This window comes from Sphaeramia orbicularis, chromosome 20 (assembly GCF_902148855.1).
Source record: "Sphaeramia orbicularis chromosome 20, fSphaOr1.1, whole genome shotgun sequence".
NCBI classification, from domain to species: domain Eukaryota; kingdom Metazoa; phylum Chordata; class Actinopteri; order Kurtiformes; family Apogonidae; genus Sphaeramia; species Sphaeramia orbicularis.
Window position 1 is genome coordinate 31,047,019 of NC_043976.1, and position 26,519 is coordinate 31,073,537.

Below are 26,519 nucleotides of genomic sequence, written 5' to 3' on the forward strand. Positions count from 1 at the left end.
TCTTCATTTTTCTTCATTGTGTTTTTATATTCATTTTTCTTAATCTTGTTCAACATTTGTATTTTCTTCATTTTTGTGCATTTTGTTCATTATTTCCTTCATTTGTGTTCATTTAATTTCTGTATTTTCTTCATTTTTGTGCATTTTGTTCATTATTTCCTTCATTTGTGTTCATTTAATTTTTATATTTTCTTCATTTTTGTGCATTTTGTTCATTATTTCCTTCAATTGTATTCCTTTAATTTCTGTATTTTTTTTTTTTAATTTTTGTGCATTTTGTTCATTATTTCCTTCATTTGTGTTCATTTAATTTTTATATTTTCTTCATTTTTGTGCATTTTGTTCATTATTTCCTTCAATTGTATTCCTTTAATTTCTGTATTTTTTTTTATTTTATTTATTTTTAAATTTTTGTGCATTTTGTTCATTATTTCCTTCATTTGTGTTCATTTAATTTTTGTATTTTTGTAATTTTTGTGCATTTTGTTCATTTTTTCCTTCATTTGTGCTCATTCTGATGATGTGAGTCCACTCCTCCTTCTGAATGGACCAAACCCCACCTCCGATCACCACCAAAATTTAATCATTTCTTCCTTGTGTCAGTATCAACATTTCCTGAAAATTTCCTGAAAATCCATCCATAACTTTTTGAGTTATCTTGCTAACAAACAAACAAACAAAAAAACATGCACGCACACAAAGCAAAGCGATCACAATACCTCCTGGTGGAGGTAATAAGTTGCAGCGCTCCATGTAAAACATTAAAGTCAACTGATTACCAGACAATTAGTAAAATGAGTGGCTTTACAGCTCACAGAAGCTTAATCTCCTACTATTTCTACCTTGAGTCAGTGCATGTGTTTGCAGTTAAAAAGTCCCATTTAGATATTTATCAAAAACTCACATGAATTCTTTGGTGATTTCATGGACATTGATTGAGAGGTCCGATAGCTACTGAATTTTAAAAACAAACCAGGCAATGACCCCGGGTTGCACCCACAACTCCTATCAATATGCTCTTTAAGAAGCGTGCAACCGCTCCTGTACCTGCTTCCCCTTTTGCAATTTGTCTGGATTTTTTCGGTCAAAAAACAAGAACAGAGCAGAGACACAAGGACAGCAGAGCATTATATGTACTCCTGTGTCTGCTCGCTGAATGTTAAACGAACAGGATAGAAGCTAAAATGTTGCCTGGGTGTGCACTTGACAGGTTTAACTCTCAATTTTTATGTCTGGCAATGTCAAAACCTGCTTCAACAATATTAGGAAATATAACTAGTCTTGTGATGGTGTACGCCAGGGATGTCAAACTCATTTTCTTTCAGGGGCCGAATTTAGCTCAATTTGATTTCCAGTGCGTCGGACCAGTAAAATAGTAGCATAATAGCCTATAAATGATGACGAATTCAAGTTTTTTTCTTTGGTTAATGCCAAAAAAAACCCAAACAAAACATTAAAGGGGTAATGTTTTCCTTTTTTAAATGGAATTCTGCATTTTAAAACATTTCCCTGTGGTCTACATAAACTGTAAATGCTAATTCATCAAACTAAGGTTTTTAATAGTGAATTAATGTTGTAGAACACAGGTGTGAAACATGCAGCCCGGGGGCCAAATCTGGCCCACCAAAAGTTCCATTCCGGCCCACAGGATGAAAGTGCAAAAATGAACCTGAACAGTCCAGGTTGTCCAAATCATTTTGGTTCAGGTTCCACATACAGACCAATGATCTACAGTAAAAATAACAACATAATAACCCATAAATAATGACAACTACAATTTTTTTTTGTGAAAAATTATGTGGGAAAAAAAAAACATTACATTGTGAAAATATTTACATTTACAAAACTATTCTTTCACAATAAAATGCAAATAAATACATAAATAAAAACAAAGATGAAAAACCTGAAATGTGCAATTTAACCATACTCTGCCTGTTACTAAATGTTTTGTGCATTTATGGATCCACTGTGATCTGTAGTTGTGTTAATAATAAGAGATGTAATGTAGAAATTGTTCAAATTTTAGTTCCAAACTCCAAAATTTTAACAATATTCTTCCTGTTACCAAATGTTTATGTAACGTTGTGTGTAAATGTACAAGTATAAATAATAAGTCGAGGCATAATATTGTTCAAATTGAACTAATTTTTCAAATGAAATTTCAGTTTTTTTCAGGTTATTCACATCTTTTTTTGTAAAATGTAAATATTTTCAAAATTGAATTGGGGTTTTTTGTACTAAAACAAAAAGAAAAACTTGAATTTGTCGTTAGTTATAGGTTATTAGGTCATTATTTTACTGGCCTGGCCCACTTGACATCAAATTGGGCTAAATATGGCCCCTCAAGTTTGACACCCCTGTTGTAGTTTATGATGGTTTGCTATGGAGCCACTCAACATCCAAATGGGTCATATGTGATGCCAGTGAAAAGCTGAGAAACTCCATTTTAATTGAATTATTGCAATGTATTGATAGGATTATTGGTTCACATGTTATTAAACATTCCAGATCAGTCGATGCTTTTGGTTGCTGGTGGCTATTTCTGCAAATTTGCCATATCCAACATATTTAAAGGAGTTGTATTTTGCTTTTTAAAATGGAATTCTGCATTTTAAAACATTTCCCTGTGGTCTACATAAACTGTAACTGTTATGCTTGGGTCTGAATTCTTCATTAATTCAACTCCACAGGTCTATCTTCAACCCTATTTCTGAGTAATGACACCAGAAAGGTTGTTTTCATCTGTTTGTTTGTTTGTCTGCAATATAATTCAAAAAGTTATGGATGGATTTTGATGAAATTTTCAGGAAATGTTGATACTGGCACAAGGAACAAATGATTACATTTTGGTGGTGACGGGGGTGGGGGTGGGGGCACTGATCTGCCTTGGTAGAGGTCTGCGCTCTCCAAGTGCTTTTCAAGTGTTCGTTAATACAACCAATTATTGAACATTTTAGATAATCGGCTCAAAGTTTGGACATATTTTCAGTATGAACTACAACCGCCGCTGCTGACAAACAATTATGGTGTACTCGGAGAAATGTTTGTTGGAAGTCTTTTTTTTTAAGTTTATTCATAGAATTTTTCAACATTCATAGAACTTTTCATTTAACAAATATAACATTTATAGATTGACACCGGACATCAGAAACAAACAAAATCCAAGGAGAAAAAAAAAAGGCAATACAAACAAAACACGCATAAAAAGACAGCCAAGACAGGGCAGTCTGGTACATCTAAGGAAAGGGCTAGTTTTGAAAAAGTCTGGAATTTTTATTTGGATAAACAGCAATCCCCCTGCTTTGGTGGGTTGGTTTTGGTCCACGGGCCGCATGTTTGCCACCCGTGCTGTACGCTAATGTGATGGTAACTGCATTAAAAATGTTGTTTGCGGTTAATTTGCTGGAATGCATGGTTTGTAAATCACAAAAATGCAAGACAGCACTTCCTATATCTGAGCAGAAGTACATTTTAAGACTGTAGCTACATTTATCCTTTTTATAGTAGGGCGATAACTGCTGTCTTCCTCATCCCTACCGTGCATCTGTCACTTATCCACAGAGGCATCGAGGTTGTTCCTCTCGAGTCTCATCGTCGAACGCTTCCCTAACCCCACCTCACATCTTCACTCTCTCAGACGCTGGTGCGAAGAAACACCACTGAACCCCTAAGTCCCCTTTGCATCCTAAATGGGCTAATTTCTCTGCTGATCTGGGATTTAGGAGTGTTCGAGTTTACTGATGGAGCTGACACAGATCAAGACATTTCCCTGTTCGTAGATTAAGTTCTACTACCGGTTGGATCAAGCACGAGTCGTCTCTTTGTCAGTAGTGATACAGACTTTTTTTTTTTCTTTTTTTTATTATTTCAAATTGTACATTTACACAAACATGTACCCATACACAGGGAACCACATAGACACAACATATACAAACAAACCATACAACAAACCTACCAAACCCCCCAAAAAAGAAGAAAAAAGCAACAAGATAAATAACGTTAGTTAGTAAGTTGAGGAATAATATTATTAAAATTACACAAAATTATCTTACGTTTTTTAATTTAAATTTCAGTTTTTTCAGGGTTTTTTTTTTGATAGTTTATAAAAGTAAGTATTTTAATTTTAATAGTAATTTAATGTTTTTTTGTTTTTTGTTTTTTTTACACTAAAACAAAGACAGAAATTTGGAGGTGTCATTATTTATAGGTCATTATGTTATTATTTTTCTGGTCCGGCCCACTGCAGATCAAATTTAGCTGAATATGGCCCCTGAACTAAAATGAGTTTGACACCCCTGTCTTAAGACATTTCAGGTTGTTCATAGTTGTTCAGTTTTTTCACATTTTTTTGTAAAAGGCTAGTCTGTAAATGTTAACATTTTTGTGTAATTTTACTTTTTTTTTTTCTTTTTTTACACTAAAACAAAGAGAAAAAAATGTAGTTTTCATTATTTATAGTTTATTATGATAGTATTTTACTGGTCTGACCCACTTTAGATGGAACTGAACTACATTTATTTTGACATCCTTGATTGTTAATATCTTCAGTGTAATTTTTGTATTTCACTAATTCATCCCGCGGGCTGGATTGGACCCTTTGGTGGGCCAGATTGGACCCCGGGCCGCATGTTTGACACCCCTGTGCTAAGCCATAGACTTTCACAAATTGTTAAATTTAACTCAGTTTCCCATTCTTCTTTTAAAACTGAGGAAAATGAATTTTGAATATTTAGAAATTTATTATATAGAGTTGAAATGATTCCCTGGGATTTAGGAGTGTTCAAGTTTACTGATGGAGCTGACACAGATCAAGACATTTCCCTGTTCGTAGATTAAGTTCTACTACCGGTTGGATCAAGTACGAGTTGTCTCTTTGTCAGTAGTGATGCAGTCTTTTTTTTTTTTTTCTTTTTTTATTATTTCAAATTGTACATTTACACAAACATGTACCCATACACAGGGAACCACATAGACACAACATATACAAACAAACCATACAACAAACCTACCAAACCCCCCAAAAAAGAAGAAAAAAGCAACAAGATAAATAACGTTATCAGCTCCTCTTTCCAATACTCAGGGCTGAGTCAATACAATGCAAACCAACAACACATTTCTCCGTGAAAAGGACATAGGAGACAGCAGGACACTCTTGTTGACTGTAGAGAAAACAGGATTCCATTGTTGATAAAACAAATTAATTTGTCCACAAACAGAAAACTTCATCTTTTCCAACTTTAAAAAGAAAAGTAAATCATGCAGTCATTTGTTTTAGTGCAAAAAATAACATTAAATTATGAAAGTATTTACATTTACAAACTATCCTGAAACAATTAAATGTGAATAACCTGAACAAATATGAACAACCTGAAATATCTAAAGAAAATTCAGCACTATTTTAACATTTTTTCTGCCTGTTCCTCAGTGTTTAGTGTCTTTATAGATCTAATCCTTAATGCACCTGGAGAAATGATAAGTTGAGGAATAATATTATTAAAATTGCACAAAATTATCTTATGTTTTTTTAATTTAAATTTCAGTTTTTTCAGGTTTTTTTTTTTTTTTTTTTTTTTTGATAGTTTATAAAAGTAAGTATTTTAATAATTTAATTTTTTTTTGTTTTTTGTTTTTTTTACACTAAAACAAAGACAGAAATTTGGAGTTGTCATTATTTATACGTTATTATGTTATTATTTTTCTGGTCCGGCCCACTGCATATCAAATTTAGCTGAATATGGCCCCTGAACTAAAATGAGTTTGACACCCCTGTCTTAAGACATTTCAGGTTGTTCACATTTTTTTTTTGTAAAAGGCTAGTCTGTAAATGTTAACATTTTTGTGTAATTTTAATTTTTTTTTTTACACTAAAACAAAGAGAAAAAAATGTAGTTTTCATTATTTATAGTTTATTACCTCCGCCAAGGAGGTTATGTTTTTGCCAGGGTTTGTTTGTTTGTTTGTTTGTTTGTTTGTTTGTCTGTCCGTTAGTGTGCAACATAACTCAAAAAGTTATGGACAGATTTGGATGAAATTTTCAGGGTTTGTTGGAAATGGGATAAGGAAGAAATGATTAAATTTTGGTGGTGATCGGGGGTGGGAGGGCCCACGGGGGGGGGGGGGGGGGGGGGCTACTGATCAGCCTTGGCGGAGGTCTGCGCTCTCCAAGTGCTTCTAGTTATGATAGTATTTTACTGGTCTGACCCACTTTAGATGGAACTGAACTAAATTTATTTTGACATCCTTGATTGTTAATATCTTCAGTGTAATTTTTGTATTTCACTAATTCATCCCGCGGGCCGGATTGGACCCTTTGGTGGGCCAGATTGGACCCCGGGCCACATGTTTGACACCCCTGTGCTAAGCCATAGACTTTCACAAATTGTTAAATTTAACTCAGTTTCCCATTCTTCTTTTAAAACTGAGGAAAATGAATTTTGAATATTTAGAAATTTATTATATAGAGTTGAAATGATTCCCTGGGATTTAGGAGTGTTCGAGTTTACTGATGGAGCTGACACAGATCAAGACATTTCCCTGTTCGTAGATTAAGTTCTACTACCGGTTGGATCAAGTACGAGTTGTCACTTTATCAGTAGTGATGCAATCTTAAGCATTTCACTCAATGAATCTCCGACAGATGTGTGATCTACAGTTAGATATCTTTGTAGGATAAATAGAAGAGGTAGTAGTCTTAGAAATAGTATGATCTTTTCTTGGGAATTTCTGTAAAATTGACGACGAACAGGGATAACATCGTACCAGATAGGCCTAAAAAACCAAGAATCCTGAAGCTGGAGATTGAAGCGTGCTTTAGTAATCTCCTATAATCCTTTTTGTTCACCCAGGAGATTGTCCTCCTTTAGAAGTTTCCAGCCAGACAAAGAGGTGGATAGTGTGATGGTATCAACTCTAATAGACTGGGGAGGTTGAGGAAAAGGCTAACCACCTCACTGTGTCAAACGGCGCCAGGTTCAGGGAAGTCAGCTCTTTCTCAATTATTTTCTAAATTAACTGACGAGCTCCGTAGAGATTTTAGCAGAGACTGTCTGAGGTATTACAGCTCAGAAATGGTCAGGTAAGAGAGTTCACAGGTGTGACCCCCTCATGTCAAACTAGGTGACATTCCTCTCAGGTACTCGCCGTTTCCGAAGAATACCCGTGTGGCCTTTTTGGTATTGTTAAAGAATTTCATTTAGGAATGAAAGGAACTCGGTGATGTTCCGGCTCAGATGTGAATGCACACTCTTAACCCTCCGGTATCCCGTCCAGCTGGCCCTTACTAAGCACCAAGTGTGCCTTTTTCGCACACTTGTGGAATAATGTCAAAAAATTTTTCCTACAGTTTGTTTTTAATTCTTTTACACTTTTTTCTATTTCATCAACTTGAGCTGTAAATAAAAATACCAAATACTCAATAATTGTCACATTTTTTAACCCTTTAAATGCCGTGTTTGTAATGTAAACAAACCATTTTTTTGGATGCAAAAAACACAAAAAATGTATTTTTTTTCAATATACTACAGAAAAAGTGGATCACATATTATTTGATTTTTTCATCCTGGCATATGTCAGTGATTAACTCCAACATTGGTTAATTTGCATTATTATTTTTGGCGCTAGGTCAAATGTTCAAAAATACTAGCATCTGTCACCAAGTGTGCCAAAAATGCACACCTATAAATCAAACTATTAAATATTATATATTGATTTATTTTTCTGCTGTAATTGGATTTTATTTTTGTAAATCAAGGTCAGCCCTAATCATACATATCAAATAATCATTCATTTTAGATTTTTTTTTAACCTTTTAAACGATCTGTTTTCATCATGATGTCACAACATTTTTTGATGCAAAAAACACACAATATGTTTTTGGGTTTTTTGTTTTTTTTTTTCAAAGTATTACAAAAAAATTGGTTTACATATTATTTGATTTTTGCTGCCTGGCATATGTCAATGATTAACTCATACACCAGTTAATTTGCATTATTATTTTTGGCACTAGATCAAATGTTAAAAAATACTAGCATCTGTCACCAAGTGTGCCAAAAATGCACATCTATAAATTAAACTATTAAATATTAAATATTATATATTGATTAATTTTTCTGCTGTAATTTGATTTTATTTTTGTAAATGAAGGTCAGCCCTAATCATACATATCAAATAATCATTCATTTTAGATTTTTTTAACCTTTTAAATCATCTCTTTTCATCATGATGTCACTATATTTTTTGATGCAAAAAACACAAAATATGTTTGTTTGTTTTTTTTCAAAATATTACAAAAAAAATTGGATTACATATTATTTGATTTTTTCATCCTGGCATATGTCAGTGATTAACTCCAACATTGGTTAAGTTGCATTATTATTTTTGGCGCTAGGTCAAATGTTAAAAAATACTAGCATCTGTCACCAAGTGTGCCAAAAATGCACACCTATAAATCAAAGTATTAAATATTATATTTTGATTTATTTTTCTGCTCTAATTTGATTTTATTTTTGTAAATGAAGGTCAGCCCTAATCATACATATCAAATAATCATTCATTTTAGATTTTTTTTAACCTTTTAAACGATCTCTTTTCATCATGATGTCACTATATTTTTTGATGCAAAAAACACAAAATACATTTTTGTTTTTTCAAAATATTACAAAAAAATTGGATCGCATATTATTTGATTTTTGCAGCCTGGCATATGTCAATGATTAACAGCAACATGAACAACATTAATACATTAATTTAAACCCTCCTCTCTCAAATGAAGCCCAGATATCAGTAAAAGCAGGATTTATGCTTTAATGGCTTTCGGATCAAAAACAGTGGTTATAATGGAAGAAATAGTGCGTTTTAGGCACACTTGGGAGACAGATGCTAGTCTTGTAATTTTCTTTTGTTTACAATGTGCACATTTTAGTTGGTGGCCAGAATTTTAAAGATCATGCACAAATGAATAACTTTTGAATTTTAACCTTATTTAAATTGTGAAAAATAATATGAAGTTTTTTAACACGAAGTGCAAAGTGTGCCTAAAAAGCGCACCCGGATACCGGAGGGATAATAGCGTTTTGTTTTTGTATGGTCAAGAAAAAGAAGGGATTGACAGTCCATCATCCTCACAGTTCTGGATTTCCCCAGGCCGTAAAAGGAAACCTCATATTTTTTACTGTGTGCTCATACTTCCTAAACACCCTGCAGTGAAATATTGCTCAGGAGCGATGCGCCTTCATGAGTAAAGGGGTAATAAGAGACTTAAAGGTCAGATCGTCTGTCTTAGTGGGGTTTTAATGGAAAGTGTGGCCACTTGCCAAGGTCTGTGTGTCTCAAGGACCCTAGGTTAAGTAATGCTAAGGCTCCAGTTAATAACAAAACACTTCCAATAAAGGCTGCATCATTACAGAAAAGTGGCTGCAAGCACTTTGATTCCTTTTGAAACCAACAAAAGTAGCAAATCCATGCTGAGACCTTGCCTTTGAAGAGAAAGGTACAAGAAAAAAAAAAAAAAAAAATCCTATGCTTTAGTTCTGATTCCTAACAATGTTTTGTTGAATAGACTTATTTTATGGAAGTAAATCTGTCATTAGATTTTGAATTATAAAAGATGTTGAATTTGTAGCACAGAATTTTTTTTGCACTGAAATTAAGTATCTGATTTTTTTGCACTGAAATTAAGTATCTGATTTTTTTGCACTGAAATTAAGTATCTGATTTTTTTTTTTTTTTGCACTGAAATTAAGTATCGGAATTTTTTTTTTGGACTGAAATTAAGTATCTGATTTTTTTTAATTTTTTTGCGCTGAAATTAAGTATCAGAATTTTGTTTTGGACTGAAATTAAGTATCTGATTTTTTTTTTTTTTTTTTTTTTTTTTTGCGCTGAAATTAAGTATCTGATTTTTTTTTTTTTGCACTGAAATTAAGTATCGGAATTTTTTTTTTTGACTGAAATTAAGTATCTGATTTTTTTTTAATTTTTTTGCGCTGAAATTAAGTATCAGAATTTTGTTTTGGACTGAAATTAAGTATTTGATTTTTTTTTTTTTTTTTTTTTTTTTTTTTGCGCTGAAATTAAGTATTGGAATTTTGTTTTGGACTGAAATTAAGTATCTGATTTTTTTTTTTTTTTTTTTTAACCTGTCAGATAACCATGGAACATCTAAACCAGGGGTGTCAAACATGCGGCCCGGGGGCCAAATGCGGTCCGCCAAAGGGTACAGTTGGGCCCCTGGGATGTTTTTGCCAAGTGCAAAAATTCCACAGTCTTGAATTGAATTAAGCAAAAAATAAATAAAAAGTTAGCTTGAATTAAGGAAAAAAAAATCTTGAATTAAGCCAAAATAAAAATCTTCAATTAAGTAAAAAAAAAAAAAAAAATCTTCAATTAAGCCAAAAAAAAAAAAAAATCTCAAATTTAGCAAAAAATCTTGAATCAAGCTGAAAAAAATCTTCAATTAAGTAAAAAAAAAAAAAAATCTTGAATTAAGCAAAAAAAAAAACAACCTTCAATTAAGCTTAAAAAAATCCTCAATTAAGTAAAAAATCTTCAATTACATTAAAAAAAATCTTGAATTAAGCCAAAAAAAAATCTTCAATTAAGTAAAAAAAATCTTCAATTAAGCAGAAAAAAAAAACTTCAATTAAGCTAAAAAAAAAAAAAATCTTCAGTTAAGTAAAAAAAAATCTTCAATTAAGAAAAAAAAAAAAAAATCTTGAATTAAGCAAAAAAAAAAAAAAAATCTTCAATGAAGTAAAAAAATCTAGAATCAACAACTTACATTTTTTTCTTTGTTGTAGTGCAAAAAATAACATTAAATTATGAAAATATTGACATTTACAAACTAACACTAAAATGTGAATGACCTGAACAAATATGAACAACCTGACATGTCTAAAGAAAATTCAGCACAATTTTAACAATTTTTCTGCCTGTTCCTCAGTGTTTAGTGTCTTTGTAGATCTGATCCATAATGCACATGGACAAATGAGAAGTTGACGAATAATATTGTTAAAATTGCACAAAATTTTCCTCACATTTTTAAATTTAAATTTCAGTTCTTTCATGTTTTTTTTTTTTTTTTTTTGAAAGCTTATAAAAGTAAGTATTTTCATAATTTAATTTTTTTTTTTTTTTAACACTAAAACAAAGACAAAAATTTGGAGTTGTCATTATTTATAGGTTATTATGTTATTATTTTTCTGGTCCGGCCCACTGCAGAATTTAGCTGAATAAGGCCCCTGAACTAAAATGACTTTGACACCTGTGGTCTAAAGGCTGAAAATATATAAAATTCAAACTCCTTGACAAGCAATGCAACTACAAAAAAAGTGCATTTGTTTTATTTCACCTCTCTGAACATGAAGGTATTATTTCTGGTCTGCCTGGTCAAGACATATGGGCCACTAGATAAATATAAACCAGAGAATCAATAGTGTTTAGAGTTTATTCTGACGTGTGGTTACAGTGTTGAAAATTAGATTCTTTTCTCATTTATAGAAACATCAACATCCTGTCAAGACTAGACTTATAAATGTTATGTTTTTTCCGAAAGTCTGTCAATTCGAATTGCAATTTAAAGTAAAACACAGACAAGGTTGGACAGTCCTGTTCAGTTCTGCCAGAAATCTAAAATAATACTTAAAATATCCCTTCCCAGATAGAATACAGGGTATGTTTCAATAATCCTTTTTGTTGATTCTGTGCTAATGAGCCCAGGTTAGCAGACAGCCTGGATGACTTTATCCAGGCTCAGTGTGACAGACGACGTGTAACCTAAGATCCTCTGGATCTTAATACTGTTGCCTGTCTTGACCCACTTTTAATGATTATTCTGCCTGCAGCGAGTGGATTAGTCCTGTCTATAGAGTCCTGAAGAAAGAAGCGGGGAAATGAGCTATTGTACAAGATAGGCACTACTGCCTCATTTGTGAAATTAGGAAATCGTAAAACGGCATTAATTTAATGTTGAATGTTACTTAAGATTATTATTTCTAAAACTTTTATTCCAGGAAGACATAAAGTGGAAAATAACTGTTGATTCCATGGAAAAAATGCCTGCCTGGTCCACCATTAAACCAAAATGACCTTCACATGTGCATTTGAACCCTTAGGGGTCTGAGCCTATTTTGGCCGTTTTTGAGTACTTTTGATTTTGCCTTTATATATTATACAAAGAAAAGTTTACTATACCCATGTTTGGTATCTTTTTTTTTTCAGCACAACTTCATCTATCTCAGGGCTGTCAAACTCATTTTAGTTCAGGGGCCACATTCAGCTAAATTTGATCTGAAATGGGCCGAACCAGTAAAATAATAACATAATAATATATAATTAATGTCAACTCCAATTTTTTTCTCTGTTTTAGAGCAAAAAAAAAAAAGTTAATTTACATTATGAACAGGTTTATATCTACAAACGATCCTTTCAAAAGATGTGAGTACAATGAACAAACTGAAAAAATAAGTGTAATTTTAACAATAATCTGCCTCAGTTTATCATTTACACATGTGTATTATAACGTACAGATCACAGTGGATCTACAAACACACAAAACATTTAATAACAGACAGAAAATTGTTAAAATTGTACTTACTTCTCTTAAGACATTTCTGGTTATTCGCATTTTTTTTTTTTTTTTTTTTGCAAAATTACAACTTTGTTTTAGTGTAAATACATGAAAATATTTACATTTACATGGAGAAACATTTGGAGTTGTCATTATTTCTATGTTATTATGAAAGTATTTGACTGGTCCTGCCCACTTGAGATTGAATTGGTCTGAATGTGGAACCTGAACTAAAAGGATTGTTAATATCTTCAGTGTAATTTTTGCATTTCACAAATTCATCCCAAGGGCCGGAATGGACCCTTTGGTGGGCCGGATTTAGCCCCTGGGCTGCATGTTTGACACCTGTGATCTATGTCATCTGTCTATTATTTTTTCACTTTAACCTACTATATCAACGCAAAAGGCCAAAAAACACACAAAAAATCTAAAATCCGATTTGAAAAATTTATAGAATTTATTGCATAAATAATACAAAGATGCTTAATGAATTTTCAAAGACTTTAAAAGTGAATATTGGTTCCAAATCTTAGGTATATGAAATTGAAATTCTAATAAATTAAAACTGTACTCAAATATTTGACATAAAAGCCTATCTTTACATAGGTGTTTTCTCTGGTTTTCGCACCCCCCCCAGTCCTCCTGGTTTCCACATCCAGTTCAGGTGGGGGTCATCCTCACCCTTATCTGTAATGCTAATGCAGTCTGTGGATTAGAATACGCAGATTCTGCTAGTTTTTTGCATTTTGAAAAAGGACAAAAAATGACAAAGATATGGTCAGAAATATAACCCCCCTCCCCACCACCACCACCACCACCTCATTTTCATACTTTCACTCACATTTGTTTGCTCCGGTTTCAAACCCTCATATCTCTGCTTGTATTTGCTCTATCAACATCAAATAAAAAGTGAGAGAGCGTTTCAAGTCCACACTTTCAGATGCAATTGTCCCCAGTCCACAGTCACAGGGCCGTGACCGTGGACCCCTAAGGGTTAGTTTTATTTATTTATTTATTTATTTATTTAATAGGGACAGTGCATATTAATGAACGTCTACAACAATTGCAGCTGTAAATATGCCAGATTGTAGCAGCAGTGCTAATTTCCATCTGTAGTCCCTAGGCAGGTGACAAGAAAGACAACTGACAAAAAGGCAAAATATTGTAAAAGACATTATAAAAAAAACGGTACAAAGAAATGCAAAACATCCTAAAAACACACAGGACAACATAGTGAGGATGATCTACTGATGGTCACAGGCTTGGTTTTCCTTCATCCAATGTTTAAGTTGTGATTTGAAGGAGGCATATGATTGTGAGTCTCTTATGTTGAGCGGTAAACTGTTCCAATATTTAGTCCCAGTGACTGAAAGTGCAGTTTGTCCAAAAGTAGTGCGCCTGTGTGGCACCTCACAGTCTCCTCGAGCTGTGGCCCTGGTGACCATCCCACTGACAGAGCGGGATTTGATAAAATCTGTCAAGGGAGGAGGGGCGAATCCATGCAAGACTTTAAATATCAAGCAAGCATTTTTAAAATTCACAAAATTATTAAAATTAAGAAATTTATATTTATCTAAAACAATGCAATGGTGAAAATTAAGTGGGTTTTTTTTTTTATCAAATATTTTTATGGCTTTTTTAAAAAGTGATTCTAAAGGTTTGAGTGATGTGCCAGCAGCAAGTGACCAGGACGTTATGCAGTATTCAATATGAGAGAAAATCATGGAGTGTAAAAACATCTTAGCAGCATGTAGGGTCAAGAAGGGTCTGACTTGTTTAAAATTTTGTACAAGAACTGCTTAATGTGTCAGTAACCCAACAATTAACAGCCAAATATATACAGCAACTAACATTTTGTAGTGGCTAAGGATAAAAACAGCTAATTACCAATGATAATCTAATACACCTGTTGATCTACAAGAAAACTGTAGGTTGGCACTTCTCTAGCATTTGCTCAAATTTGGTTCATTTGGCTCAAACTTAACCCATAAAGACCCGGTGTTAATTTTTGTGTCAATTCCTGATTGATTTTTTCTCTCTATTTCACCTTTCTTAAGCCTTTATTGGACAAGTGACTATTTTTGGTCATTTCCACATAAATAAAGTTCAAAGGGATTATGTGGATGTTGACAAGTGTCTGTACAGGGGTTGGACAAAATAATGGAAACACCTTAAAAAAATCAACAAAATATAATTTAATATGGTGTAGGTCCGCCTTTTGCGGCAATTACAGCCTCAATTCTCCGAGGTATTGATTCATACAACTTGTGAATTGTTTCCAAAGGAATTTTAAGCCATTCTTCAGTTAGAATACCCTCCAATTCTTTTAGAGACGATGGCGGTGGAAATCGACGTCTTACTTGAATCTCTAAAACTGACCATAAATGCTCAATAATGTTGAGGTCTGGGGACTGTGCCGGCCATACGAGATGCTCAACTTCATTAGAATGTTCCTCATGCCATTCTTTAACAATTCTAGCTGTATGGATTGGGGCATTATCATCTTGAGGTAAAGGTGTTTCCATTATTTTGTCCAACCCCTGTATGTTGTTGTAATGTTCTAAAATACATGTTGGTGTCACATTACATACGGTTTTTAAAACATTTTTTTGATATTTCCTTTTTTTTTTGCCACTTACTGGTAAGGAACCAAATATGGTAACTCCATTGACCTTGATTTTCTACATAATGATGAAAATATTTGTAAAATTTCTCAAAGGTAATACATTCTTGTTATGTCCACCAATAACACACTATGGGTGACATTTTGAATTTCACAGTTTTTCTATGAGTGAACTATAAAGGGTTAAGTGATGTATCATCACTGATTACAATACTCTCCTCTGTATTTTGGAAATTTTAAACATGACATGTCAATGCAAACCCTTTTTACTAAAAGAAATATTATTGCTATAAATTGCTAACAGATTGAGTTTGTGGTGAAAATGATAATTTCCTGGGAATATATTGTCTTCTATGATTTTTATGTGTGCACAGTAGATAATTACGACACAATTTAAAGTTTTTTTGATGTTCTCTAACAAAATACTTCCTGTCTGTATTTCAGAGATTTTCCCCTGGCCTCGCAGCTATAGAAAAATATGTCAATTAAGTGTAATAATGTTTGATACAGATACAAGAGTGTGTTTTTTAACACTTCTAGTAATGCTAATTGTCCTTTTTGCTGCCAAGGCCAAGCAAACATTAAGCACATCAGCAGTGTTTGTAAAAAGGGTAATTGCATTTAATTGATTCACCTGCTTCTGTAAGTGGAATGACCAATAAGAGACAAACAGTTGTTTTTATATTCAGTTATTGATATCTTTGTGAAAAAAAGTGGATTTTTCTTCAATTTTCTGTTTTGGATATAATAACCCTCAACTTTAGTCTGAGCTTTGATAAATATCTACATGATCAGTGAATTAAATTATGTAAAATATTTGATTTTGACTGAAAAAATGCAAAATACAGAGGATAATATTATAGTAAATGGTGATAAATCACTTAGGAAATGTTAAAAAGACAGAAAAAATCATTTGACAACTGCCACAAAAGTCACACTGGGTGTTTATGGGTTCATTCATTGTCTCAAACCATCTTCAAAAATGTCACTCACAATGATTTCCACTCACATCAGGAGGTAAAAGTCCACTTCCCCTTGCGTCCGTTGCTTTCTCATTTCCTGGCGGGTCTCCTGGCCGGCTGTTGTGTATTATGGCAGGGTTCACAAGTTCATGAGTACACAGGTTTAGTGGTTGCCAGAGGGTCTTGGCTCTGGGGAAAAGTGAGATTTACAATGAAAACCAATGTAACTAGTAGAACATATTGAATCATGCTCCATGCTGTGATGCAGTTTGAGAAGCTGAAATGGCCAATTAAACCTCCAGCACAGATATAGACGAGCACACAAAGCTAAATTGATAAGCAGACATGTTAAGACGGCACACAAAACACACCCACGCCGCCAAGGAAACGCCAAAGACGTGCCTCCTATTTGGTCCAATCAGTCAGACAGAAGCATCCCAGGCAGATTCTGTGTTCTTTTTTTTTTTTTTTTTTGGCTTGTTAACATATTTCTATCTATCTATCTATCTATCTATCTATCTATCTATCTATCTATCTATCTATCTATCTATCTATCTATCTATCTATCTATCTATCTATCTATCTATCTATCTATCTATCTATCTGACTTTTCATTATTTTGTTCTTTTTGTTCATTGTGCTAAGTATTTATATTTATTTTTGTTCATTTTCTTGGCCATTTTGGTCAGTTTTTATTCATTTTATCTCATTTTTGTTAATTTTTCATAGATTTTTTTTCCCATTTTTGTCCATTTTGTTCCTTATTTTGTTCATGCTTTACTTGTTTTGTTGCTTATATTCATCATTTACATTCATTTTGTTTCTATCTATCTATCTATCTATCTATCTATCTATCTGTCTGTCTGTCTGTCTGTCTGTCTGTCTGTCTGTCTGTCTGTCTGTCTGTCTGTCTGTCTGTCTATCTATCTATCTATCTATCTATCTATCTATCTATCTATCTATCTATCTATCTATCTATCTATCTATCTATCTATCTATCTATCTATCTATCTATCTATCTATCTATTCATTGTTTTGTTCTATTTGTTCATTGTGCTACTTATCTATGTTTATTTTTATTCATTTTCTTGCCCATTTTGCTCAGTTTTTATTCATTTTACTTCATTTTTCATTGATTCTGTTGCTTATATTTGTCCATTTTTTTTTTTTTTTTTTACTTATTTTGATGCCTACTTTCATTGCTGTTCATTTTTGTCTCATTTTTGTTCATTTCTCATTGATTGTTTTGCATTTTTGTCCATTTTGTTCCTTATTTTGTTCATGCTTTACTTGTTTTGTTGCTTATATTCATCATTTACATTCATTTTGTTTCTATCTATCTATCTATCTATCTATCTATCTATCTATCTATCTATCTATCTATCTATCTATCTATCTATCTATCTGACTTTTCATTATTTTGTTCTTTTTGTTCATTGTGCTAAGTATCTATCTATCTATCTATCTGACTTTTCATTATTTTGTTCTTTTTGTTCATTGTGCTAAGTATTTATATTTATTTTTGTTCATTTTCTTGGCCATTTTGGTCAGTTTTTATTCATTTTATCTCATTTTTGTTAATTTTTCATAGATTTTTTTTCCCATTTTTGTCCATTTTGTTCCTTATTTTGTTCATGCTTTACTTGTTTTGTTGCTTATATTCATCATTTACATTCATTTTGTTTCTATCTATCTATCTATCTATCTATCTATCTATCTATCTATCTATCTATCTATCTATCTATCTATCTATCTATCTATCTATCTATCTATCTATCTATCTATCTATCTATCTATCTATCTATCTATCTATTCATTGTTTTGTTCTATTTGTTCATTGTGCTACTTATCTGTTTATTTTTGTTCATTTTCTTGCCCATTTTGCTCAGTTTTTATTCATTTTACTTCATTTTTCATTGATTCTGTTGCTTATATTTGTCCATTTTGTTGGTTTTTTTTTACTTATTTTGATGCCTACTTTCATTGTTGTTCATTTTTGTCTCATTTTTGTTCATTTCTCATTGATTGTTTTGCATTTTTGTCCATTTTGTTCCTTATTTTGTTCATGCTTTACTTGTTTTGTTGCTTATATTCATCATTTATATTCATTTCGTTTCTATCTATCTATCTATCTATCTATCTATCTATCTATCTATCTATCTATCTATCTATCTATCTATCTATCTATCTATCTGACTTTTCATCATTTTGTTCTTTTTGTTCATTGTGCTAAGTATTTATATTATTTTTGTTCATTTTCTTGGCCATTTTGGTCAGTTTTTATTCATTTTACCTCATTTTTGTTAATTTTTCATAGATTTTTTTTTTTCATTTTTGTCCATTTTGTTCCTTATTTTGTCTATCATCTATCTATCCCTCTAAACTGATAAGCAGACATGTTAAGACGATGCACAAACACACCCACGCGGCCAAGGAAATTCGAAAGACATGCCTCCTATTTGGTCCAATCAATCAGACAGAAGCATCACAGGCAGATTCTGTTTTTTTTTTTTTTTTTGGCTTGTTAACATGTAGTGTGCTGTAGAGGTGCAGTCATATATCACTGAGTTAGCATTGTGAAAGTTCATGGCTGTGTTTGCTGTGTTATTGTAGTAATAAACATGATTGAGTGGGTGCCTTATAAAGTTGCATTCTGGCCCGATCCAAGGTTGCATAGTCATTTTAAATATAATGAAAAGTGAGCGAAGGCTAACCTTGACAATGAGCGACCAGGAGAATCAAAGATGAGAGCAAGGGGGAGTTTTTATGTGTTTGTCTTTAAAGGAAAATGGGACTCGTCCAATAAATAAAAAGACATGTTTGTGGAGGAGAACATTTGTAACATTATGACGGTATGAATTGTGGGCTTTTTTATAGTTGCTATGAACCACAGGGTATCTGTCTTATTTAAAAAGAGACGTAAAAAGAATGTATAATTCAGCAGGTTAAAGGCTTGAGGTTTTTTTTTTTTTTTTCTTTCAGGTTTGTTTGTTTCCACGTAGCCTCTTAAACCTGGCAACTGCTGTTCTGTCTGTGTTGCCATGGTAATGCTATGGGACACTTATAGAAATATATACATTATACATCTATGTAACCAAAAGAACATCACTTAACCTTTTATTGGGCACTCATTCCCTGGTCATGGAACACTGGACCAGCTATATACTTGTCATCGGGTGCTTGAGGGTTCATGGGAGTTCGCCCAGCTGGTCCACATGTGTTTTGTGGATTTGGAGAAGGCGTTCGACCGTGTCCCTCGTGGTATCCTGTGGGGGGTGCTTTGGGAGTATGGGGTCCGGGGCCCTCTGCTAAGGGCAGTCCAGTCCTTGTATGACCGAAGCAGGAACCTGGCTCACATTGCCGGCAGTAAGTCAGACCTGTTCCAGGTGCATGTTGGACTCCGGCAGGGCTGCCCTTTGTCACCGGTTCTGTTCATAATTGTTATGGACAGAATTTCTAGGTGCAGCCAGGGGCCAGAGGGGGTCCGGTTTGGGGACCACAGGATTTTGTCTCTGCTTTTTGCAGATGACGTTGTCCTGTTGGCCTCATTGAACCTGGACCTTCAGTGTGCCCTTGGGCGGTTTGCAGCCAAGTGTGAAGTAAGCGGGATGAGGATCAGCACCTCCAAATCCGAGGCCATAGTTCTCGACCGGAAAAAGGTGGTCTGCCCTCTCCGGGTCTGTGGGGAGTCTTTGCCCCAAGTGGAGGAGTTCAAGTATCTTAGAGTCTTGTTCACGAGTGAGGGAAGGATGGAGCGTGAGATTGACAGACGGATCGGTGCAGCGTCTGCAGTGATGCGGTCACTGTACCGGTCAGTTGTGGTGAAGAAGGAGCTGAGCCGAGAGGTGAAGCTCTCAATTTACTGGTCAATCTATGTTCCTACCCTCACCTATGGTCATGAGCTTTGGGTCATCACTTAAAGGACAAGATCCTGGATACAAGCGGTCGAAATGAGTTTCCTCTGCAGGGTGGCTGGGCGCACCCTTAGGGATAGGGTGAGGAGCTTAGTCACCAGGGAGGAGCTTGGAGTAGAGCCGCTGCTCCTCCACATTGAGAGGGGTCAGCTGAGGTGGCTCAGGCATCTGTTTCGGATGCCTCCTGGACGCCTCCCCCCGGAAGAGCTGGAGGAGGTGTCTGGGGAGAGGGAAGACTGGGCATCCCTGCTTAGACTGTTACCCACGCGACCTGGCCCCGGATGAAGCGGAAGATAATGAATGGATGGAATAATGCTATGCTAGGCTATGCTATGTTCTGTATTGCAATGAAATGATTCTGAATGGAAACAAATGGACCGTGGCTTGACACTCACATGTATGTTTTTTCTTTTCCATTGATGCAGGAATTATCAGGACTGCCTTAGCTAACATGGACCGGGAAGCCAGAGAACACTACACTGTTGTTATTCAAGCCAAAGACATGGCAGGCCAGGTCGGAGGCCTCTCTGGCTCCACCACCATCAACATCACCCTCACAGATGTCAACGACAACCCGCCTAAGTTCCCCCAAAGTATGTATACAACAGATAACACTTTAACCGACAAAATGAAATCAGTGTTGCTTCATGTATCCCTTCATGACTTAATCATGAGGATAATTTAGTTTTACCAAGTGACTATTTCTTACCTTCTACTGAATATTTTAGCTTGTGTTACATTAATCTGACAAACTGACTGAAAATGCACTAAGCTATTCTTAGCATGGTTTTGCCTTGAGCAGAAGACCTCTACTCTGCCTGCAGCAGCACCGTTACCTGAAGAGCATTTAATGTGAAGAGTTCTGTGTTTTAATAGTGGAAATGTAATCATCCTTAAAAAAAAAAAAAAAAAAGTCTTAGTATTATAGGTCTCAGCTGTGTAATTTTATTTTTTTTCTTACTTTTCCTCAAGTGATAGACCATCTGTAAATTAGTATTCGCAGCAATTTCTTTTAATGATCACATTTTCATGCACAAATTGTTTAATCATAAATCAAATCATGGATTATTGAGGTTTCCTTCACAGAAATTCCACATTCCTCTCAGTAAAGTGCGTCATTATTGCACCATTCTATCTGAATTTTCTTAAATTACCAAAAAATTAGCCGAGCATTCGTCAAAACCATCTGTTTTGCTTTCAAAAATTTCTCCATTTTAGTGATAAATTTAAGTAATAATAAAGTCGCAACTCTTTGTCTTTGAAACTGCCTCATCAACCACAATCACCCTTCGGCTCTGAGTTTTTTTTTCATTTCTTGCTGCTGTGAAGAACTAATTCAAAACCATCAACATTTTCTGAATAATCATCTGCCTTCGGAGTTTGATATGCTCCACTGCAGTGCTATCACCCTTGGTTTTTGCATTTAATGTCAGTTGAAGCACTGCAGAGCATTTTTAATGACATTCCCTCAGGAACAAATGGTGACAGATTTGAACTGCTTAGCTAAGCCCTTTTAGAAGAACATTTAGACAATGATATGAGGGCAGATCAGCCTGTGTTTAAAGGAGATTTTTTTTTTTTTTTGGTGCTCTCTCTAAATGGGTCCCCCCGCTCATTGTTCATCCGCAGAAAATTATGAGCTGTATGTCGTTGAATCAGCTCAAGTAGGAAAACCGGTGGGGAAGATCAAAGCCAACGACGAGGACCTCGGCATCAACGCAGACATCAAGTACAGCATCATTAACTCAGAGGGGGCCAACATGTTCTCCATATCCACCGACAGGGACACAAGGGAGGGAATCATCAGCCTCAAAAAGGTAAGGCTGCTAGAACTCTCTAACAAATTTGTAATTAGGATAGAGGCTAAATTGTACCAGCAAAGGCATGGGAGGAAATAGACTGCCAGCTGAGATTAACTCTTTATCGGGCAAGTGACTATTTTTGGTAATTTCCACATACATTACAAGACAGTACAGGGTGGGGAAGCAAAATTTACAATGAACATTTAGTTGTTTTTTCTCAGCAGGCACTACGTCAATTGTTTTGAAACCAAACATATATTGATGTCATAATCATACCTAACACTATTATCCATACCTTTTCAGAAACTTTTGCCCATATGAGTAATCAGGAAAGCAAACGTCAAAGAGTGTGTGATTTGCTGAATGCACTCGTCACACCAAAGGAGATTTCAAAAATAGTTGGAGTGTCCATAAAGACTGTTTATAATGGAAAGAAGAGAATGACTATGAGCAAAACTATTATGAGAAAGTCTGGAAGATACTATTAAAGAAGAATGGGAGAAGTTGTCACCCGAATATTTGAGGAACACTTGCGCAAGTTTCAGGAAGCGTGTGAAGGCAGTTATTGAGAAAGAAGGAGGACACAGAAAAAAAACATTTTCTATTATGTCAATTTTCTTGTGGCAAATAAATTCTCATGACTTTCAATAAACTAATTGGTCATACACTGTCTTTCAATCCCTGCCTCAAAATATTGTAAATTTTGCTTCCCCACCCTATAACAGCAACAGTTACAGTGAGGGAACATTCTCAAGTCCGCAGAGTCTGTAAGGTCCACCTCTGCATGAACAGTGAGTGGACCTGGGGCTCATTTCTGCACTACTTTGTTAAATTGGGTTTCTGTAAATTGGCTTAGAGTCTGGTTTTGACCAACTCTATATATAAAGTGTCATGAGATAACTTTTTTGTTGTGATCTGGCGCTATATAAATAAAATTTGACTGATTGAGTGATTTGATTGGTTTTCCCCTGTAAGTTGCTTTGGAAAAAAGCGTCTGCCAAATGCATAAACATAAACACATAAACATGAATTGTTAAGCCCAGCACAATGCAAAATGCATCTATTCAACGCATTTTGCGCCATCGCGTTTCTGGGCTCGCTCTTTGTTCATAAACAACTAGCGCAACGCAAAATGTGTTTGTGTGTTACTTCGTTAACCCCAACGTGACGCAAAATGCGCTATCCCGTTTCTGGGCTAGTTGGTTAAAAGTGTGCGCTCGCCCAGTTCCTCGCTAAAGGGCTGATTTTAACGCGGACCTCAGAGGTTTGCATTAGAAGGAGGATGTATTCTTGCAGCTTGTTGAGCCGCATTATGTAATAAATTCCCATTATGTAATAAAAGTTCAAAATGTAATAATAAGAATGTCACGTCATCTTGTAATAAAGCCGCATTATGTAATAAACTGATGCATTTTGTAATAAACTACCTCAATGCATTATGTCGTAAATTTTTTTCACATTATGTAGTAAGTTATTACAATTTGAGAAGTTTATTACAAAATGCACTTGACACATTTTTATTTTCAGGAAAATGTAATGTGCTAAATTAATCTTTAAAGTGTGTGGTTAAAGTTCTGATTCCATTACCTGTAGCTCCTGTGACTAATTTCTTCTAAATTGCTCTGAAATTATATTAATTTGGATTGTTATTACATAATAAACCATATTATTACATTTTTTAAAAATAAAAATGTGTCATGTGGGAACACCCCTTGCTAGCAATTTTGCAAATAATTTTTCATGGTTGATTCTATCAAATGCCTTAGACGCATCAATAAAGCATAGAAACACTGATGACTTAAGGCTTGTGTACCTAGATACAATCTCTTCTAGCACTATTTCTATAAGTGCTGTATAAAGGGTTAACAAGGATGCGAATGATTAAAAAAACACAGTCTGTAAGTGTTTTATTAGGAACATCCTGCGTTTAGCTAATTAATTGATGTCCAAATGATGCTTTTTCCCCAACAGTCTTTGGATTACGAGAGAAAGAAGACCTACACCCTGCACATCGAGGGAACGAATACACACGTCGATCCTCGCTTTTCCTATCTCGGTTCTTTTAAAGACACTGCTACTCTAAAGATCTCAGTCGGTGATGTGGACGAGCCTCCTGTCTTTTCTATGGATTATTATATCATGGATGTTTATGAGAATTCGCCAGGCGGCACAGAAGTGGGCGCTGTAACAGCTCGAGATCCAGACAGCAATAACAGTCCAGTCAGGTAAGACATCTCATGCTTTAACACCTCTGTGTGCTTGTAGATGCCAATAGCAATGTGACATGTCCAAGTGTAATATTCACATCGCAGGAGCTGCCGTTTTTTTGATAAAGGTAAAGTCTATCATGGTCGTATGTCATTAGAACGGAGCTCTGTGGTGATACAAAGATGCATCACCCTACGAATTATTTACCCCTGATGTAAGAAAAATGTGTTTGTTATAGACTGCAGAAATAGTCACATTATTTTATAATTTTTTTTTTTTATTGTTTTGAAGCATTCACACGTATAGGCAATTTAGAGTGAGCACTTAGCGTATTAAGGGGAGTTACATTGTGAAAGCGATCTGTAAAGAATAATTACAGAGGGTTTTTTCGAGGTTTTTTTTTTTTTTTTTTTTTTTTTTTTTACAGTGTATGCACTGCCAAGCCAAATATTATTTCACCAATTTGATTTAACAAAGCAAATAGGTAAGAGCTTTCCATCAGGTAATTATAGCAAAGAATAATATGCACCAGCACCAGCTGCTTTATTTAACCCTAACTGATGTTGTAAGCAGCTTCTTATCTCTTAAACAACCATCTGTTTGTAGAGAGCATAAAGATTCAAAGATTCAAAAAAATTTTGTTTGCCATTTGTGCATACATAGACACATAGGAACTTTTGTGCAGTCGTTCAGGGAGTCAGGCAAAAGATACTACAAAAAACACATAGTTCTTTAAAAAAAAAAAAAAGTCCATTTACAGCTATAAACATATACACATATATATAAAAGTGCATAAAAACCAATAAAAGTGCATAAAAATTGACCCAGGAGACAATAAAATAAAATGAAATAAATAAATACACCACATGGAGGTCGTCAGTGTACAACGAGCTCATATATATAAACATACACACCTACACACATGCATATGCATACATATACACACATACATGTACACATACACACATACATTATATTGCACTATGTCCAGTTTATTTTGCGTTGGCCAGGATTGGACTTTTTCAAAGGGAAATCTGGTTTGATGAGTCCAGATTGACCCTGTTCCAGACTGAGAAGAGATTACCCATCATGCCTAGTGCCTACAGTATAAGCCTATGGGGCCAGTGTTCGGATCTGGGGTTGATTCAGTTGGTCAAGTCTAGGTCCAGCAATGTAGTGTGTCCAAAAAAATGGACACATGTATTGAATGGCCAAGTAGGAACATCAGTGGATTTTTTCTTTGCAGATGATACTGGCATATTCCAACATGACAAAACTAGAATTGAAAGTGTTTCAGAGTGTTTCAAAGAGTGTAAGGCTTCATTTTTACATTTGGATTGGCCTCCTTATAGACCAGACCTGAACTCCATTGAGAATATACATATGGGATGTGCAGGAGAAGACTACATATTGACCCGACTCTCATCTTTATATAAGATCTTGGAGAAAAATGAATGCAATGCCAGGGTGAATGTATTTCAGCTAAAGGTCATCCTATGAAATATTGCATGCCTTTTTTTTCTTTTTTGACCAGTGTGTTTACCTGATGTAATGATGTTCACATTGGTAACAAACGAATGGAAGTATTCAATGGGAGTGGTATGTTTTAGGATGCCTACGCCTCCATTCACTGGGCACTGTAGGCCGATGAATTATTTGATGCAAATGCAAATGATGTGAATTGAGTTCTTGGTTTTTCATGGTCACCAAGTCGTCAGGGGTTGAACACCTGTGGGAGATTTTCGACTATTGTGGACTGGATGTTTGATGTATGTACCGTGCAATTTAGAGGATACGTAATCAGAATGGCAGAAAATATCTTAAGATGGAGCTAAAAAATGTAACCCTACATCCTAGTGAGAAATGAATATGATATAGTTGTTGTCGCTGGATAAAACTATAACAAGAAATTTAGTACGACCAACTCACAGTGTGACTGCTGTTACTACTTCTAATTCTACTGATGCAGAACTAAATGCATTGATCAACATAACACATACATTTATGCATGCAAAAATTACTAGTCCACAGTCTCCCTGTCCTCAACTTTCATTTTTTAAAATAAATGTCACTGTTGTAGCAGAATGACCTTTAACTTAGCTTTGCTGTTTGTAGCTATACTGCTGAAATTTCACCGTTTTGTTAATGCTGTTAGACAGCGCTCTCTGCCACTATCATTAAACCACCAAATGAAAGAAATCACTTTTGGAATAATGGTGTTTCATCCCTCCAGTACAGTTTGGAAACTTGAATAAATTCTAAAGCCCATTGAAGCTGTTTTGGAGGTATGTACTGGTGCAAACTCCTTACTGAAATATTAAAGGTGCTTTGCTACACAAAACCATTTTTTACTTGTATTTTTTGAAATATGTTAGGTCCAGGTGTTTGTGTTATGTAGTGAATTTGAAAATGAACCACTACCTCCTCTGTCTGCTATTGCCACTA

General features: G+C 34.5%; 1 protein-coding gene across 1 annotated transcript in view; it reads left to right on the forward strand.

Annotated features, from left to right (window-relative positions):
- Positions 1–26,519, forward strand: part of LOC115411443 (cadherin-18) — a 492,272-nt gene that overhangs the window by 244,406 nt on the left and 221,347 nt on the right. Inside the window, exons 6-7 of the mRNA XM_030123571.1 lie at positions 21,694–21,881; positions 23,838–24,091. Of these exons, the coding sequence (XP_029979431.1) occupies positions 21,694–21,881; positions 23,838–24,091 (442 nt within the window). The remainder of the gene's footprint in view (positions 1–21,693; positions 21,882–23,837; positions 24,092–26,519) is intronic.